At 44.7% G+C, this 19,153-nt stretch overlaps 2 protein-coding genes across 2 annotated transcripts in view; one reads left to right on the top strand and one right to left on the bottom strand.

Annotated features, from left to right (window-relative positions):
* The first annotated feature begins 283 nt into the window (after positions 1-283).
* LOC147432304 (putative membrane protein At3g27390) overlaps positions 284-19,153 on the top strand; it is a 119,256-nt gene continuing 100,386 nt past the window's right edge. The window contains exons 1-2 of the mRNA XM_086492269.1: positions 284-537; positions 616-724. Coding sequence (XP_086348395.1) covers positions 444-537; positions 616-724 — 203 coding nt within the window. The 5' untranslated portion in view covers positions 284-443. The remainder of the gene's footprint in view (positions 538-615; positions 725-19,153) is intronic.
* LOC147432305 (uncharacterized) lies at positions 8,235-8,906 on the bottom strand. The gene is made up of 2 exons (XM_086491774.1): positions 8,862-8,906; positions 8,235-8,779 (listed from the first exon to the last, which is right to left on the bottom strand). The coding sequence occupies exons 1-2, from the start codon at positions 8,904-8,906 to the stop codon at positions 8,336-8,338; spliced, it is 489 nt and encodes a 162-aa protein (XP_086347900.1). The 3' UTR covers positions 8,235-8,335.

Below are 19,153 nucleotides of genomic sequence, written 5' to 3'. Positions count from 1 at the left end.
CTTCATTATTTTTAGATATAATTGCCCTTTTTTGCGAGGTAAATTGTGATAAATTACATGCTAAGCACTCAAAAACGGATCTTGTTTGTCAGAAAAGATGAAAGGAATGATAAGCTTGAATAATTCAACCAAAATAGATACAAAGGTATTTTGGAAATTTTTGAAATTTGAGGGGTATTTCCACAAATTAGAGGGGTAATAACTAATACACCTCTGACCGGTCATGTAAGCCGCCCGGAAAGGCACTAGCAATACACGGCACATCCTAGCGCACATATTTGTTCGTTAGATCTCCCAAAATAGCACACAGACTCTACAGCGAAGCTTTTTAGCTGGCACGCGAGCTAGCTACCCAGCGCGCGCGCGCGCACACACACACACACACACAGAGTCGCGGTGCCATGGCAGCCCAATAGTGGCAACGCATCGCAGCAAGGGACGCCATGGATGCTATTGTGAGTTGGCCTTCCGTGTTCTGGAATTTCCTCTTCTTCCTGCCTTTCTTCTTTGGCCTCTTCCTGCTGGGAGCACTCAAAGGTACTTCTCCGTTTCTTCTGCATGCATGAATTTTCCATGGTAAAGCCATGCTGTTAACATTGAGCCTTCTGCTTACAGGATTTTTGGTGCTGCCGTTCAGCATTTCCGTGCTGAGCATTGGCAACACAGCTGTTCTTTTGGGGCTATGGCCTGCTCATGTCGTTTGCACATGCTATGGTGTGGCAAGGTACCTGCTATCAGTCTTATCACGATTGCTGGATGATACTATTTCCTCTACAAAATAGTTCACATGTGTGCGTACACTATTCACACAAAAATCACACTAGAAACCTTGGCAAATGTGTAGGAATAAACAACTGCCTGCAGGGTAGTTTCTCAGCATGAGATTGACAAGCCTTTTTGTCAGTGCTTGTTGGGACAATGAAAACGCGTTTAGCGGCTTTTCACAATGAAGCATTCAGCAGCAGTTGCATTTCACATAGCGACATGGAACTTGAAACGAAGGAACGGCCTCTCACCTACAGCGGGATGAGTTTCAGGAGGACTCATTTGCAAAATGTAGATCATGCATCGTGATGTCTCACTCTACCAAAGTGATGCAGTTTGGTTTGCAGCTTATGAACACTAAGAAGGAGAGTATGGTTTAGACAATCTCATCAAGTTTGATGTGCAAGTGCACAAGCTAGTAGAGCATGCTTGCGTATGTTATTCGATGCACTGAACTCTGAGTGTTAGGTGTGGTAGATGATAAAACGTGACACAAAAATTATTTATTACGCTAATTGAAAAACACTGGCTTTGTTGCTTATTCTTTTCAAAAAGAGCTTCTAGAGATTTTTCTTTAACCCTCTTGGGGAAGATAGCACACAACATGGGGTTCCACCTCTCAAGGGCCCCCCCACCTCGCTATGAGAGTGGTACGTGCTTCTCGGTGCACAAATTGATTGTATGCGGAAACCACAGCTACCGCTGATACAATGAGAGTGCCTTTTATGAAGACCTAATCGATAGAGGACTTGGAAATGAGCTATTCCAGAGAATCTGTTTGCTCCTTTGAATGGTTTTAACTCCTACCCTAATGTTTCAATACAAAGAGGGATCTCTTGAGCTGATGTGGGCGAGGATGATGGCCTTGGATCCGACGTTGCTTGGCTGAAGATGACTTCAATGGGTTGCAAACATAGAGTTTTGGTCTGATATACTGTGATAGAGTTTATACTTTTTTCCAGGATGCCTTTACAATCTGAAAAAAATCCTCCCAACCAGAAGGGTGATTGGTATCGTTGGAAAACGCAAAGGATGGGGGTACTTGGTGACTAGTGCTCAATGAGATTGCCTTGTGGTAAACAGTCTGGATTGCTGAGGCAAACTGAAAATGCAAGCCAGGGGGCTGTTTTAACATGCTTTATGTGGATGGATTGGGCTATGATAAAGACACCCACAATAGACTGATACAAAGGTGCAATTATCGTTCCTCTAGGGCTCATTGTAGAGGCTACTACTAACACAAGGGAGAGGGAAAGATTGAGAGGATAGCTACTCCAAAATGGAAGATTGTTAGGATTTAGGGAGCCTCCTTTGAATGGTTGGCTTTCTCTTGTGAGACCCTAATGGTGATTTATGCATTAAATGAAACTTTGGTTCTATCAAGAGTCAATAAGTAACCCTTTGTGAAGGTCTCCTACATCTAATGGGATGACACCTTTTGTGTTACGTGCTTGGATACTCCAAGCGAGAAATCAATAGCAACAGACGAACAAAAACTTCAAAATCACTAAACTTTACTAGATATATATATATATATATATATATATATATATATATATATATATATATATATATATATATATATATATAGAGAGAGAGAGAGAGAGAGAGAGAGAGAGAGAGAGAGAGAGAGAGAGAGAGAGAGAGAGAGAGAGAGAGAGAGAGAGAGAGAGAGAGAGAGAGAGAGAGTCGACACGGCATGGCACGGCATGGCACGGCACGTCGGAGTTCCTCGCGTAGAAGCACTAGCCCATAGATTGGCGCTCCTTTCGGATATCTTTATTATTGCTCATAGCAAAGTACAACTCCCGAGGGTCCTTTGCTCTCAAACTCTACGCCCAGATGCTCTGTAGCGTGAGAGGCCCAAGTGCTCTTTTAAACTTACAAGGGATGCCCAAAAGCAGAGCCCCAAAAGCATTTGGTTCAAAAGCACTTCACCCAAAAGCAACTGCTCTCAAAAGCATCTCGTAACAATGCCCAGCGGCCAACAGCGCAAAACGTGGAAATCCCTACAGCACCAGTGTTAAGACTTACACCACTTTGTTGCTTCACATGGGTCTAGGCATACTTGTACGACTAGTATGTCTCCGGGCTGGCCACCCATAGTCTAGGTTGTACCTGGTCCGGCCGCCTGAGTTTGGGGCCGGCTGCCCACCATGCCGGCGCGCCCTCATATATATTTCTTTTCTTGTTGGATCTTGGGGGATTTTATCTGGCATTGCTCTACCTCCCCTTGGGCACCTATTTATGGGGCCAGGGGGTATCCACTCCCATCATCTGGTCATTGTGTATCAGGTCTTCTGCTCATGGTAGTCATGGGGGCTGATCGCCCCCTCTTCCCACATCAACGTTTGTTTGTGTTCTACTCTCTCTCTCTCTCTCTCTCTCTCTCTCTCTCACGCTTTTGCACACGCGCACTCACATGGTATCAGAGCAGTATCACATGTTATCAGAGCTTCAGGCACTTCATGATCCAAGGCGCTTCACAGAGCTCATGCATCACATGGTATCAGAGCTTCAGGCTCTTCATGATCCAAGGCGCTTCACACGCATCAGGTTCACCCTCCCAAGATCAGATCAGCTAGTTTTTTTGGAAAGCATCAACTGCTTGTGTTTTTGCTCTTACACCTGGCTATTACATTTTGGCTATCAGCGCTGGCCTTTGAGTATGTGCCTGGAAAAGCTAACCCTGTTGCAGATGCGTTAAGTTGCAAAGGACATATCCCTGCTCTTGAGTCACGATCCACAGTTTCTCTTTAGGGTGTGTCTTTCGACAGCATGAAGAACCAATATGCGGATTCCGAGTTTGGTAAGCATGGTTGCAGGCTCTTGCTTCCCAAGGACCAAGCAACTATCTCATTCGTGATGGTGTGTTATATTTTCGTCACCGTCCATGTGTGTTGTCCTCTCTCAGGACAATTGTATTGCACAATTCACATGACTCTCACGGGTGGGCACAGGGGAATGAACACCACTCTGGAAAAAATAGAAAGATTCTTTTATTGGCCTAAAATGTGAAAGTATGTATTTCGTTATGTCACACAGTGCACTATTTGTCAGAAGGTCCGGGTAAGGAGAAAGGCCTCTTGCTTCCGTTGCCTATTCTTGATGAACCTTTTCAAGATATTTCCATGGATTTTGTGACTAACCTTCCACCTAGTTTGTATTCAAGGAACACTCAATGTTTGACAATTGTGGACCATTTTAACAAGTTTTGCATGTCGATTCTTTGTAAGGCCACAGTCACCGCACAAGATGTAGCGCGGTTGTTCATAAAGCATTGGTACCCCCTTTGTGGTTTGACAAAATCGATTGTTTCAGATAGGGATGTTAAGTTCACGTCCAATTTTTGGCGCGCACTCTTTGGAAATTTTGGCACTAAGTTGAATTTTTCATCGGCTTTTCATCCACAGTCAGATCGTCAGACAGAGATTTACAATCAGTTGGCTTTTGATGTTTTAAAGTCATATGTTCATGATCAGTAGTCTCTTTGGGAGCTCTATCTTCCATTGTTCAGGCTATTTTGAATGACTCTTTTTCCTCTGCCATTGGTCGAACTCCATATGAGGCAGCTTTTGGCCGTCCGTTCCAGTCACTTTTGACTCACTCGGTCAGTCGAATGCCTGATGCCAATGCTGAAAGTCAGTTGTTGGATGAGATTTCTGAGTGTGAAGCTTCGGCTAAGCAAGGCGCAGGAGTCTTACTCACGCCAGGCTAACAAGCATCGTCAGGATGTTTCGATCAAGGAAGGGGATTGGGTGTATTTAAGAATCATGAAGCAACGTCTTAAGCAAGTTGGAAAGAAGTGTCGAATGTTGTCTTTCAAAATGTACGTCCATTTCCTGTCATTAAAAAGATAAATGAGGTTTTGATGAAATTGCAGTTGCCTAACTCATGGTCAATGTACAACGTTTTCCATGGTTGAAAGTGTTTCAGGGAATACCTCCAAAGGACATTTCAGAAGAAGAAGAACCGGAGATCATCTATGAAGCTGAGGTCATGGAGCCGGAGCAAGTGTTGTTGCATCGGTTTCGCCATGGTTCGAAGAAGCAAGTGAGACAATACTTTTTGAAGTTCGAGGATCGAGGAACCCAAGAGGCAATGTGGATCGACGAAGAGTTTTTCAAAGATTATCTTGAATTGTTGGCAGCCTACAAGGAAGCCGTGCAGATCGGTACCAGTACCTCACTTGAAAAAGGAGGGGATGTCAGGTGCACATCTAACCCTATGTGCATGTGGACAAGCTACTTCAAGTCCAGGGTTCATGTCGTCTTAGGAAGTGTTCTGGCATCTTTGTGAGCTTGTGCGCAGGCCGTGCATGTCCAGACATAGTAGTTGCATTTCCTCTGGTTGCACATAGCATGATCATCAGTGTTATAGTCAGTAGCCATGAGGAGCATTTTACAGTGCACAGAACCTATTTTCCCTATTTTAGCCATTTTTCACTTATCAATATTAAGTGACTTTGTTGGGAAACTGGGTAGGGCAATTTTGCTAAGTTAACATAAAAGAAAACTGGCAGTCACTCAGTAGAGGAGAAGAAGCAAAGAGAGCACATGCAACCTCTTGCAGTAGGCCCTCTAGCATTCCTTCTCAAGCAAGAACCCTCAACAAACCTGGCGTTTTTCAGCAAGTATTCCGGCAGATAGCGCCAACGTTTTCAGCCCTGATTTGCTGGCGTTTTCAGCCCTGCTGTCCACAAATAGAACCAGCGTTTTCAGCGCCGATGTACCAACGTTCTCAGTAGATAAAAAGAGCATTTTCAGACCTACTACATCAACGTTTTCAGCGGTGATATTCAGCCAGGACTGCAACGTTTTTCAGCCAGACATTCCATCTTTTTGCCCCCCCGAAGTTAGCGTTTTCAGCCAGCCGTCGCGCCTTGTCGTCGCCGTCTTAATCAACTTAGATTGTCTTTGCATGATAGCATCAAGAACTTGCATTAGCACCTTTATACCAGATTTGTGCAATCAATAGCGTAGACTTCTCTTGCCATCGAGAGAGGGGCCCTTGGAGGAGGCTTTGACAACATTCTGGTGTCGTATTCTCTTCTCTCTCTATCTCTCAGTCTGAGTATCTTCATTCACAGTGTCCTCCACTTGTTTGTGATCATTGCACTCTCTCACTAAAGAGATAGAAGGCTCTCCCTTCCGTAAGTAAAAGGAACCCTTGAGCACAGTTCGGAGCACTCATCTTGAGCAAAGTTCAACATTCACTTCCGTTGCATCTTACAGGCCGCCATTGTCAAGTCAATATCAAGGTGATATCGATTGACAGTAATAAGGTTGCCCATCAACTCTTATGGTTATTGTTTACATGGCATGTCACAAAGTGATGACGTGGCATTACCTAAGGGATGGACTCTGGACAAAAAGAGGTCAGAGCCTCGTTGAAAGATATAGAAAAAGCCGTACCAGCTTGCAGAACCAAGCTAAGAAGCAAAAAATGAAAGGACTTTCACTTTTATAAGTTGTACCAACTTATAGGTCTTGTCTGATGGGGCCCAATAGGACTAAAGACTAAAAAGAGTCGTAAAAAAAGGCTAATGATGTAGCAAATGTACGGACCCGCGATTCACGTTGCTGACGTGGCTGATTGTAAGGATTTCCGCGAATTGCGTTGGCTACTGGAGCGCTAGCTTTTGGGACCCAGATGCTTTTAGACACGAAGCTTTTCATGTGCACTACTTTTGGAAGGCCCAAGGCCTATAAGTAAAGTGCCAGGACCTCAGTCCCCGACAGTTACTCTAGGGAGCACTATTGAGACGAGGAGCCTCGGACATTGTACTTTTTGAAGCATTTATAATATAGAAATACCGAAAGGGACGCTTGTCTTTGGGGCCAATCTCTGTAGGCACGAAACTTCCTTGTGCCGTATCGTCTCTCTCTCTCTCTCTCAGTTTTGTTCAGTTCTTTTAGTTTGCTCACGTGTGTTGTGGTAGATTCCGGACTTGGAGTGTCCAAGTCTGTTACAATGGTATTAGAGCTCAATCGATTCTTCTTCTATGAAGGATCCGATCCCTTTACTCACAACATGCATGGATTTAGTCGACGAATCCCGCCGGGAGGAAACTGTGGCGCGCGATCGTTCCGGCCCGAACGAGAATAATGAATATTCCAATGGACATTGTCCATCTTCTGAAGATTTGGAGCGGCCATCTCCTCCCACTGAGTACGAAAGGATGGGGATGCTGTCACAAAGTGATGACGTGGCTGCCCTAAAACCCTAAACCTAAATGCAGGGAAACAGAAACCCTAATTTCTACCAAAAACCCTAATTCTGCCCTAACCCTAACCCTAAAAATCTGAAACCCTAATTTTGCCAAGAAAACCCTAACCCTAATCGTTGACGTGGCACTGTTGTACTGCTGACGTGTCATCCCGTAAAAAGCGGCGCAGTTTCCGGCAGCAAAAAGCAAGGCAGATTTGCTTGGAGTTTGCTTGGAGTTGGCTATGCAAGTTGAGAGAGAGAAAGAGAGGGAAGCTCTTTTTGCTTTTGTTTTACAGAGGTTCAAGAGAGCTTGAGAGAGAGAGAAAACCCCTTTTTGCTTTACTTCACAAGCAAGAGAGAGAAAGAGTCTTTGCTTTATTTTTGGCTTTTGATTTTTCAGCTTTTGGGGCTCTGCTTTTGGCATCCCTTGTATCTTTAAATACGTGGGTAGGCCACTCACAACTCAGAGATCTGGAAGCAGAGTCTGAGTGTGAGCGCCTGTCCGCACTCTTGTACTTTGAACACAGATTAATACAAAAAGAAATACCGAAAGGGGCGCCAGTTTTTGGGGCCAATATCTCTAGGCACGGAACTTCGCCGGGCCAGTGTTGAATCAATTGTGAATTGTGAACTGTTTTGAAGTGGTTATTTGGTGTTGTTGTGGTAGATTCTTGACTTGGAGTGTCCAAGTCTGTTACAGTGACATTAAACTGAAGCGCGAGTCTGTCCCTATTGTATCGGCTTCGGCCATTTCTAAATTAATGAAATCGAGTCTGTTTGTTTACTCGATCTTTATGAAAGAGTTGAGCAAGGTTGTACCATACGTACTGTACGGGTCGTGACTGTACGTACTGTATGTCATGCCGTATGGATAAATTTTTTAGGTACGTAAAAATACGTACCTTTGTAAAAAAACAATAAATGAGAGGAAATTTTATTTTCCTCGTTAGAGGGTTAACCAATCTATATCATGCAAAGTACTTGGGGACACATTACTACACACATTATCCACTAGAGATTCACTTAACTTCAAAACAAGTACCAACCTTCAAGAAACAATATACATTGAACAACGTAAAAACATTTCTACCTGCTGACAAGAGAACTCTGAACAATGACAAACCTTCAAGCATGAAGCAATTGAACAAAAGGTAAGTTGCTGACAATAAACTCAGAACTGTACAAACATTGCTTCAAGAGTCAAGTAGCCCACATGGCACAAACTGCTAATAAGGATGGAACCAAAATAATGACAAATGTCAAGCCAAAATGGCTCTTGATAGAGCGTACATAAAAAACAACATCCTGCTGAAATATGTGAAAATGTCTAGACGCTTGACTAGTAACCAGTCACTAGTGCCTAGTGAAACTCATCGTCAGAAGAAGAAGAAGATGATGCTGAAAAGAGCATGTCGCCATCTGCCGCGACATTGCCCTCGTCATCAAACTCTGGCTCTATCACCATAGCATATGTGGCCTCGTCTGCACCAACTGGGTCTGGATCACTATCCTCCTCTCCCTCTGGAGTGTGAATGAGACGGACTGCCTCATTCGCACACTGCCGAGGAGTACGTATGGGTAGCTTGCCTTTGCGAATGCTCTTCCGTCGTGCACTCCCCTCACCTGTATCCTGGAGGCGTAATGGAATGTTGTAAGTATGTGCACGAGACCTTGTCACACGCCGATCAACATCCTCTAGCTCTCTATGAAGCATGCGTACTATCTCCTCTTGCTCATCTCTGATATGCTGGTCTGCCTCCTCCACAACAGGATCAACTACCAGCTTGATACGTGAGGGATCAACCTGTTGTACAATGTACATTTTGTTAACAATAGTGTAAATAAGAAACATATACATAGGATGTCATACTACATCGTCATACTACCTGCTTGGGTGTCCCCAAAGCGTGGTAAGAGCGCACAAGCCTCATTTTGGCCCTGCAATACACTAGCTTCTCCAACTGAGAAGTGCTAAGGCGATTCCGGATCTTTGTATGGATCAAAGAGTAAGCGCTCCAGTTGCGCTCACAAGCACCCGCTGAGCAATCCTGCATTAAAGCATTTGCCGGTGTCGTTGGCAGGATTTAAACGCATTGTGCAAGACCCAAGATAGAGAAATAAAGTGAGATTTAAAAGATACCTGCGAGAGCAAACGTAGAGCCATAGTAGTCGGGCATGGAAGACCTTGGCGACCATAACTCTGCCACCAAGTGAGAGGACAACTGGTTGCCTCTGGACGCAATGCTACCTGACGTGAAAACGATGGCCCCAAGTTGTTCATGTACTTGCACATCTCTACATCTATTGCCAGCTGCTCGTGTTCCTCAAACGAATCATTAATGTACTCGTCCTTTAGTGTGAGGAGATCATTCTCATGAAACAACTCTGGGGTCTTGTAAAAAGGATGGAGTAAAGCAGCCATCCCATGAGTAGGACGGCTCATAAACTTCCACCTACTCTCTATAAAGAATAGGATATCATCTCGCCTACAAAAAAATCAGCAATGATCACACTCAAATTAGCAATGGATTCATGGCCTAGATGTAAAAAGAATGGCATGCAAAAATCTGACACTCACCGCTCCTGAGTCAAGGCTTGGCATGCCGTGATGTGGCGCTTCATTTGCATGAAGTGATGGTAGACAAGGCCTAATGTCGAGCCCTCCATGTCCGTGACTCGTAGCAAGACATACATTGGTTGCAAAGCCACTATCAAGGTATGGACCTCTGTCCAAAAAGACTCATCCAACACATGCCTCTGAATGGATTTGGTGTTCTCACTGTTTGCACGAGCCATGTTTCTCCAATTGGGTCCACAATTGTCTGCAACAGTGGATCCCTCACCTTGGAGAGTCTTTGCAACACCAAATACATATATGCAAACCTGGTCTTGGAGGGCCGCACCATATCAAGGGTACTATGGCTACGAAAGATGGCTAAGGCCTGATGCTTCTTTCGGAAGAATGTGGTCAATGGTAGCCTTTGAAATTGTTGGCTGCACCCAAGGCAGTTTGCCTATGTCCTCCATCAACAAATCTAAACAATGGGCTGCACATGGAGTCCAAAAATGTGAGGAAACTGTGCCGTTACCATTTCTCCCATAGCTTTGCAGTTGGCTGCATTATCTGTGACAACTTGAACCACATTCTCTTTACCAACGTCATAGATGGCCCTTGAAATATGCTAAAAAATGAATTCACTCGTGATCTTATCTCCTGCCTTTCCTGCATCCACAGCATGCAAGAAATATGTACCAAGACAAGAAGACACAAGTATGTTAATGATGTGTCACCTGCGTACATCACTCCATCCATCAGAGATGATGGTGCATCCAAATTGCTGCAACGCCTTATCTATCAAGGCCTTCTGCTCCTCCAGTGCTGTGGTGCGCATCTTTTTGTAATCGAGGCCATACCATGTATCTGTGGCACTAGCACCTACCTGGGCAATGGACCTCACCATCCTCTTCCATTGTTCATTCTTCAAGACATTGAAACTGATGTTGCACTCAATGAGAGTGCGAGCAATCTCCATCTCAGCCACTTTCTGACGCTCTTTTATCCAAGACACAGAATACACACGTGAAGGCAAGGTGGTCTGCCTACGCACATGCACATCACCGACCTCCTCATTCTCCTCTTCCTGCATGATATGAGCCCTCTTCCTGTTTGCTATTTGCTGAGACCTTGAGCTCTCCTCCACCTGTGTAGAAGAGTCACCAAGCTGTCCAAGAAGAGCATCTTGCAAACGGTCTTGTGTTTGTTTTGCCACTTTTCCTTTGTCTGTTGTTGCAAATGCAAGGAATTTCTCAGCAATCAATGCTTCCCGCACACCTGGAGGTACCATCTTACACTTTGCCACAATTATTTGTGCAATTGATGCCAATTAGATGCATCACAACTCGAGTGATTGTACTCGACAGCGTGAAACCACAGTACTTGCATGACCACTTGCGACAACCTGATCCAGCCTTCCGAGGAGTATTCACAACTTCAATTACATTGGTGTGCTCTTTCCACAAAGGGTTCGTAGGTTTCGACATGATGAAAACAGCCTGCTGAAAACATGCAAATAATAAGGTCAGAGGTGAGAGTCGAGACTCAGAGAGCTCAGAGGAATCGAGGATTTAGTGGATGCTTTGACTGGTGTATTCTCTCGCAGAGAGAGACTCGAGAGAAAGAGAGGGAGAGGGGGAGAGAGGGGGGAGAGAGAAAGTTGGGGGGGGGGGGGGGGGGGGGGGGGGGCTAGTAGGTACCTGGTTCTGCACAGTCTGCAAAAGCCTTTCTTTGTAACGCTTGGCAATGGCACTGGGCAGCGAAAAAGTCACGCAAATCGATATCCAGATAGCCTAAAAGGGCTTTAAAAGTTTTCTTAAAAAAAATCATCGTACTGTACGATTCGTACGCGTACTGTACGGATCAATACGGATGTACCGTATAGTACGGTTCCACACGTACGTATTGGTACAACCTTGGAGTTGAGTGATGAGGATAGGACAAATATGTCTAAACTTGATAAAGAATGCCACGATTTTCTCCACTCTCACGTCGATTGCTTCTCAGAGGGCCTACCAAGTGAGTTACCACCTGCTCGTCTTGAAGATCATACCATTGATCTGAGACCTGGAAGCACACCACCGAACCGGCCACCTTACCGTGTGAGCCGAGCACAGAATGAAGAGATTATGATTATGAACCAAGTGAAAGACCACTTGGAAAAGGGTCTTGTCTAGCCTAGTACTTCACCGTATTGTTCTCCAGTGTTGTTGGTTTTGAAGAAAGACAAATCTTAGAGAATGTGCATCGATTATAGAGCTCTCAACAAAATCACCATCAAGAATAGTTTTTCGATTCCTAGGATCGATGATATACTTGACAGATTACAGGGATCCTCGTGCTTTAGCATGACTGATTTGAAGAGCGGATATCATCAAATCAGAATCGCGTCGGGAGACGTCTACAAGATAGCATTTCGGACGACTTTTGGGTTATTTGAGTTTTTGGTGATGCCTTTTGGCTTAACCAATGCTCCTGGGACATTTAACCGGATGATGGACATGATTTTTCGAGAGTACAGGCTATTTGTTGGCACTTTCTTTGACAATATCATTGTTTTCTCCAAGAACGAGGCAGAACATAGAGATCATCGGCTTCAGGTCTTTCAGGCATTACGAGATCACAAGTTAGTGATTAATGCCAAGAAAAGTGAATTTTTCCTACTAGAGATACACTTTTTGGGACACATTGTGTCAGCAGCAGCAGGAGTGCAAATGGATCCGGCCAAGATAGAGACTATCCGTGATTGGTCCGATTTGAAGAATGTCCATGAAGTTAGAAACCTTTTGGGACTGTGTTCATACTATAGGCGGTTCATTCAAAAGTTTGTAGAGGTTGCTTCCCCTTTGCATATCTTGACACAGAAAAGAGTCCTTTTCTCGTGGGGACCCACAGAGGTGACTGCCTTTCAGACATTAAAAGAGAAATTGACTACGGGACCAGTTTTGACTTTGCTGGACTTGCAGAAGTCATTGAAGTATATTGTGATGCTTGTGGTTGTAGTCTAGGTGCTTTGAGAACAATTGGCTCTCGTAAGCAATGACATGGTCTTCTTGCAGCACAGATTTATGAGAAAGAGCTTTTGGCGGTTATCCATGCTCTTACTCAGTGGCGGCATTACCTACTCAGAGCAGATTTTACTGTCTTTACAGACCATCAGAGTTTGCGCTACTTCTTGTCACAGAAGCAGTGATCGGAAAAGCAGATGCGGTGGGCGAACATCTTGTCGCAGTTTCACTTCCAGATTGTCCATGTTCAGGGACAGAAGAATGTGGTGGCAGATGCTTTGTCTTGGAAGCCGTTGCTTCTGGCTATTTCCGCGATACATCATAGGAGCTTCGAGGATATGGTCGACTAGTATGTCATAGATACAGATTTTGCAGACGTTTTCACACGGATACGGGAATGGGAGACAATAGCGGGATATTCCATTCGGGATGGCTACTTGATGAGAAAAACCATGTTGTGCGTTACACAGCCGCTGAGGGAAAATGTTATGATTGAATGCCACGATCCACCTTTTACGGGTCACAGTGGCATCGCTACCACCATGAAAGGGGTAGAGAGATACTTTTTTTGGTCGAGACTCAAGAAGGATGTGGAAGAGTTTGTGCGCAGTTGCTTGGTATGCCGGAAGGTCAAGTTTGACAGGCATAAAGCACAGGGATTGTTACAGCCTTTGCCTATACCCACCTGCCCCTGAGAGAGTATTGCAATGGATTTCATTTTTGATCTCCCGAGAACACAGAGCGGTCACGATGGTATGTGGACTGCTATTAACAGATCTAGCAAACAGGCTCATTTCATTCCAATGAAGAAAATAGTCAAGCCGGATCACTTAGCGAGACTGTTTGTGGCCCAGATTTTCAGATTACATGGCATGCCTGAGACGATTGTCTCCGACAGGGACCCCAGATTTATGAGTTTGTTTTGGAAGGTAATTTGGGAGAACATTGGCACGCGGTTGCAGTTCTCGTCATCGTTCCACCCGCAGACTGACGGGCAATGTGAGATTGCCAATTCAATGGTTTTAGATTTATTGAAGTCTTATATCTCGGATCAGAAGACTCAATGGGAAAAGTATCTACCCTTGGTGGAATTTGCCTACAATAACATGATACATACTTCGACGGGGAAGGCGCCATTTGAGATTGTTGAAGGTGTTGCAAAGGTTCCACCCTTCCTAAGCACGAAAGATAAGACTTTTGAAGCGGATGAGTATACACGCGACTTAGACACGGCTTTTACCAAGGTCCGCGAGGCTTTGCAGAAATCTCAAGAACGACAGAAAAAGGCAGACGATCGCCATCGTCGCGATTTGAAATTGAAGGAGGATGATTGGGTCCTCTTACGTTTTGAGAAGGCACGCCTGAGAAAGAAGAAGGGAAAGGAGAGGCTTTTTTCAAAGCTTAGTATGCGATACTACGGACCTTTCCAGATCTCCGAAAAGATCAATAATGTCTCCTTTCGATTGAAACTGCTTGACACTTGGAGGATTCACAATGCATTCCATGTGAGTCTCTTGAAACCTTTTAAAGGTGATGTGCTTGATGATGGGGAGCTTGATGAGCAACTCGAAGTAGAAGAAAACGAGGAGATCCTTGTTCGTGAACAGATTTTGGCACATAAGGACACAAAGAATAAAGGTAAAGTCCGAAGGCGGTTCTTGGTTAAATTCAAGAACTATCTTGCATTGGATGCGAAGTGGATGGAGGAAGAGGACCTAGCAGATACTCCTCAGAATGTGAAACTTTACCTCGAAGCTTTTGGTTTAGCATAGTCTACTCCAAATGGAACCAAGAATTCAGCTTGGCCGGAGATCTGGTACAATGGGATGCACAAGAGGGGAGTTACTCGCTCCTTTGTCAACAGATGTCTTGATTTTTGTATACTAAAGTCACTGATGTCTCTTTGAGCTTCAGGGATACTGAGAGCTGACAGTATTCTGCTGTATGACTTTATGAAATGGAATTCTTGAATATTTAACTAATTTGTTCTTAACTTGTTTGTAAGTGGAGGAACCGATAGACGAAATGACTGCAGCATTTTGGTCTAATTGATCTCGAATAGACATGGTTGCAATAGGGGTTAGTCAATCGGGCATCGATGAGGTCCCGACTGGATCTAGATGCGATTGCTAGCTACATTACCGATAAATCATGCTCTATGATCCGAATGAATGTTGAATGTCATGTGATGACTTGTGATGTCGTGTGATGTGACTGTTGATTGGTACACGTGCTAGATGTGTGTTCCTATCAACTAGGTACTAACAATCAGTGTCTGCTAAGACGGCTTATGGCCTCTGTTTGTTTTGCATGTGTAATCGAGGGCGATTACAATGCTTTCAAGAGGGGGGTTATGTCACAAAGTGATGACGTGGCTGCCCTAAAACCCTAAACCTAAATGCAGGGAAACAAAAACCCTAATTTTTGCCAAAAACCCTAACCCTAACCCTAAAAAATATGAAACCCTAATTTTGCCAAAAAAATCCTAACCCTAATTGCTGATGTGGCATTGCCGTACTGCTGACATGTCATCCCGTAAAAAGCGGCGCAGTTTCCGGCAGCAAAAAGCAAGGCAGATTTGTGTGGAGTTCGCTTTTTATTGGCTACGCAAGTTGAGAGAGAGAAAGAGAGGGAAGCTCTTTTTGCTTTTGCTTTACTGAGGCTCAAGAGAGCTTGAGGAGAGAGAGAAAACCCCTTTTTGCTTTACTTTACAAGCAAGAGAGAGAAAGAGCCTTTACTTTATTTTTAGGCTTTTGATTTTTCAGCTTTTGGGGCTCTGCTTTTGTCATCCCTTGTATCTTTAAATACGTGGGTAAGCCACTCACAACTCAGAGCATCTGGACGCAGAGTTTGAGTGTGAGCGCATGCCCGCACTCTTGTACTTTGAACACAGATTAATACAAAAAGAAATACCGAAAGGGGCGCCAGTTTTTGGGGCCAATATCTCTAGGCACGGAACTCCGCCGGTCCAGTGTTGAATCAATTGTAAACTGTGAACTGTTTTGAAGTGGTTTTTGGTGCTGTCGTGGTAGATTCTTGACTTGGAGTGACTAAGTCTGTTAGAGATGCAGCGGCAACACCAGGTTGACGCTTGTGCCCAACCGATGCTTTGGTACTCCAAGGATCCACAATATGTGAAATTTTTGGCCAAGTACCCAATTGACGAGATGCATTGTAGATGGCGCTCCGTCTTCAGATCACCTTTGAAGTCAGCACTGAAGAAGCCGACCACACTTAGGACTCTTGCTCAGAAGGTGTATTTGGAGGTTGAGTTTGAAGGAGTAGAATGACGAATCAGCACTCATGAAGACCAAGAAGTGGCCCGGAAAACAGAGTCGAGCAGGAGACTATCCAAGCTACTTGGGTCAGAGACCTACTTTTGAAAATGCCAAGAAGGCAAAAATATGAGTTAGATTTGAGGATGTTTCCAGTTCGTCCTCATCTTCTTCTGATAGCTTTGACAGTTTTTCGACCTTCGAGTGCAGTGACGAGGGAAGAAAGGGCAGGAAGAGAAGAAAGATCCAGAGACACAACAGAGGCAAGAAGAAGGCAAAGATTAGTCGATCCCATAGAAGATCTCGGAAGTACTTTGATGGTTCAAACGAGGATTCCTTTTCCTCGGACAGTTTAGAGTCTGATGGGCCGATGTTTGCAAAGAGGAAGCATTTTTACAGAGCCAACCAATATGGTTTCCTTGAGGACAGGCACAAGGAACCCAAAGATTTTAAGGAGGGCGGGCAAGCAATAAAGTTTTGACACTTTTTTTGGCTTTAAGGATACTCACAAGGCCCTCGCTTTTATTGCATACTCCGGAGGACGCTATCCAGAGCACTCCGAAGTCCGGAGGGCGGCACCCTACCTCAAGGGGAACGCCTAGACTTGGTGGTCTACCCTGCTTCTACGGAGGGAGGCACCAACAAAGTGGCTTCAGTTCAAAAGAGTATTTACTTCCTCATGACTCACTCAAGAATACGAACGTGATGTGATTACAGCTTGGAATCATCTGAGGATGACCAAGGAAGACACCCTAGAAACTTACTTTTAGAGATTTTGGGACACTTTCTTGTCATGTGCACATGGCTCTGTGTGCCGCATGGACATGCTTCATCGATTTCTAGAGCCAATTTTCCCCTTCTTCCTAGATAGGAGTGTTTGAAATTCTAGAAGGATTAGTACCGGCAAATTTGTGAGCCTGTTCACAGGACTTGCATGTCCGGACAAGTCCATTAGATTAGGTTTTTCAGTTTTGGAACCCTCTTGCATAAATGGTTTGTATATGCGTTGGGACAGATGTTATTACATTGTGGTGGGCATGACGTGCATTTAGTTCTAGGTTAGAGGAATCCAACGAGCCTTTTCTCGCGTCGATTGGATTCTCGGGTGGGCAGATGTGCGACAATTTCACCCAAACTTACACTCCCTGACCTAACTTATGATTAAACCAATTTATTGATTTATTTGTTGGGTCTGGTGGATAGTTTGCCCTACCCAAGCCTTAATAAATTTATAAGGCCTATTTGCTCACCTATAAAAGAAGCCAGGTAGCGAGCATTCTCTACAGATGAGCCAGTGCTAGGTTGAGGAGCACAGAAGACCCAACGTTTTGCTTCAAGATCAGCTAGCGTCTGTGCCAATGGTCATCAGCCCTAGCATTTCGCACAAAACGCCAAGATCAGCCACAACAGTAACCCTCAGCCCAGCGGATCAACCAGCGTTTTAGTTTTCAGCCCATCTCGTCACGGAGAAGTGTGATGTCTGCTAACGCTAGCCTTCACAGATGCGGTCCGGTACTTTGGCAGCCCATTGAGCCTGTCCTCGGTTATTCCCTCGGCGGCATGGAGTGCTCCATTGCTGTTCATCATCGGCATCGTTTGTAACAAAGCACTTCATATTTAAGTAAAGGGTAGGGAAGGGATGGCTACATCCATTCCTCTCTGATCACATTTGTATCAATCTGTAGGATACCTGTAACAAATTACTGACGTGTCAAAGCCCTGAAGAAGGGAGCCAACTTGAAGATGCCGGCCGAGGGGCCTAAACCCTAAGAAGAACAAGTAACAGAAGAAGAAGTCCTACCAACTTATGGGGACCTCGTTCGATGGGGCCCGAAGTGACATAAAGGATTAAAATAAAGCCGGACCTGCACACACTCAAAAACTGATGATGTGGCAGATTTTTGAAAATTGCGTTGGCATGATGATGTGGCAGGCTGTACGGATTTCCACGTTTTGCGATGGCTAATGATGTGGCAGACTGTACGAATTTCCATGATTTACGTTGGCAGCTTTTTGGCTTTGCTTTTGGACCAGATGCTGAAGGGTTTTCACTGTAATTGCTTTTTAGGCCAAGGGCCTTTAAATATGAGGCTAGGGCTCATTCTTTGGCATGCTTCTTGGATAAGGTGCAGAGTCTGGAGTATTGGCTTGTACTGTGTTGATGCAATATAAAGAAATACCGAAAGGGGCGCCAAGGTTTGGGGCCAATACTCTCTGGGGTGGAATTCCGCCACTCCGTGTCGCGTGTCGTCTCTCTCTCTCTCTTTCTCAATTGAGTTGTTATTGAAGTGTTAAAAGTCTGTTGAGTTTGTCCTTTTATATTGGCACATGGTGCCCGCCTTGTGACAGTGGTATCAGAGCATTAGGCGTGTGCTTTTCTGAAGCATACCGGTCCTACAAAAGAGCAGATAGAGCTATTGGACTTTTATTTGAGGTATCTTCGCCCTCCAACCTGGACATATCAACCACTCCCAAGTCCCACCCTTACTTCATCGCACATCCGCCGTCTTCACCGCTCATCTCTTACAGGGCATAAGCGGTTAAGATCACTTGCAAAGAAGGATCCGATAATTGTTTCGAGTCACTGTTTTTCTCAAAAGCAGTGCCATGCAGATGTTGATGTCTATAGCTACCAAGCCGCACACTCCAAGTACTTGGCAAGCTTTCAAGAAAAAAATTTGTCCGAAGTTATATGGTTTTTGACATCTTCCTTTGGAGTGCAACTTCTGGCAGAGTGGGGTATCCTGAAATGCTTGCCGTGGAAACCCTAGCAGATTATAACTTGAAATTTCTCGACATCTCTCAGTAGATGTCTCTTCACGAGTAGATGACCTTGGAGGTTCGGTGTGATTGCTATCTCTTGGGACTACCATCGCCGCCAAAGAAACACTGTCTGTCCAAGAGCTGATGGACCATGCTGTGGTGGGCTACGACCTCATGAAAGGAACCTAACCCTATTTTTGGTGCGAGTTTCAAGATGGAAAGTCAGTCGACTTTTCGAGCTCGACTGATGTCGAGATTGCTTTTTAAGTTTGAGTTCTATTTGATCTTGTTTGGAATTTGTTTAAAATGGATGGTATCTGTTTTAAACGTGTTTTGGTGCTGATTTGAATTGTTTGACTCTGGTTTGATACTGGTTTCAATGATTGGTGATTTTACTCCCGGGTGGAGAAGTGAGAAATACTGTTTTGGTATTGTTTGAACCTCGGAACGACGCAGGCCGATGCCTGGGCAGCGTTTCGTTGTATGTTTGAAAACCTCGGAACGACACAGGCCGATGCCTGGGGAGCGTTCCATTGTATGCTAGAAAACCTCCGAACGACGCAGGCCGATGCCTGGGG

Source organism: Adiantum capillus-veneris, chromosome 20, assembly GCF_014529385.1.
Source record: "Adiantum capillus-veneris isolate H3 chromosome 20, ASM1452938v2, whole genome shotgun sequence".
Lineage (NCBI taxonomy): Eukaryota > Viridiplantae > Streptophyta > Polypodiopsida > Polypodiales > Pteridaceae > Adiantum > Adiantum capillus-veneris.
Note: the sequence above shows the minus strand (reverse complement) of the source record. Positions and strands in the feature narration are given on the sequence as shown.

What these genes read in the sequence shown, in the direction of transcription:
- LOC147432305 (XM_086491774.1), bottom strand. Translation starts at nt 8,906, where the DNA reads ATGAGGCTTGTGCGCTCTTACCACGCTTTGGGGACACCCAAGCAG. An exon ending in CTTTGGGGACACCCAAGCAG is followed by an intron (nt 8,780 to 8,861) that starts GTAGTATGACGA and finishes ATTGTACAACAG; the next exon opens with GTTGATCCCTCACGTATCAA.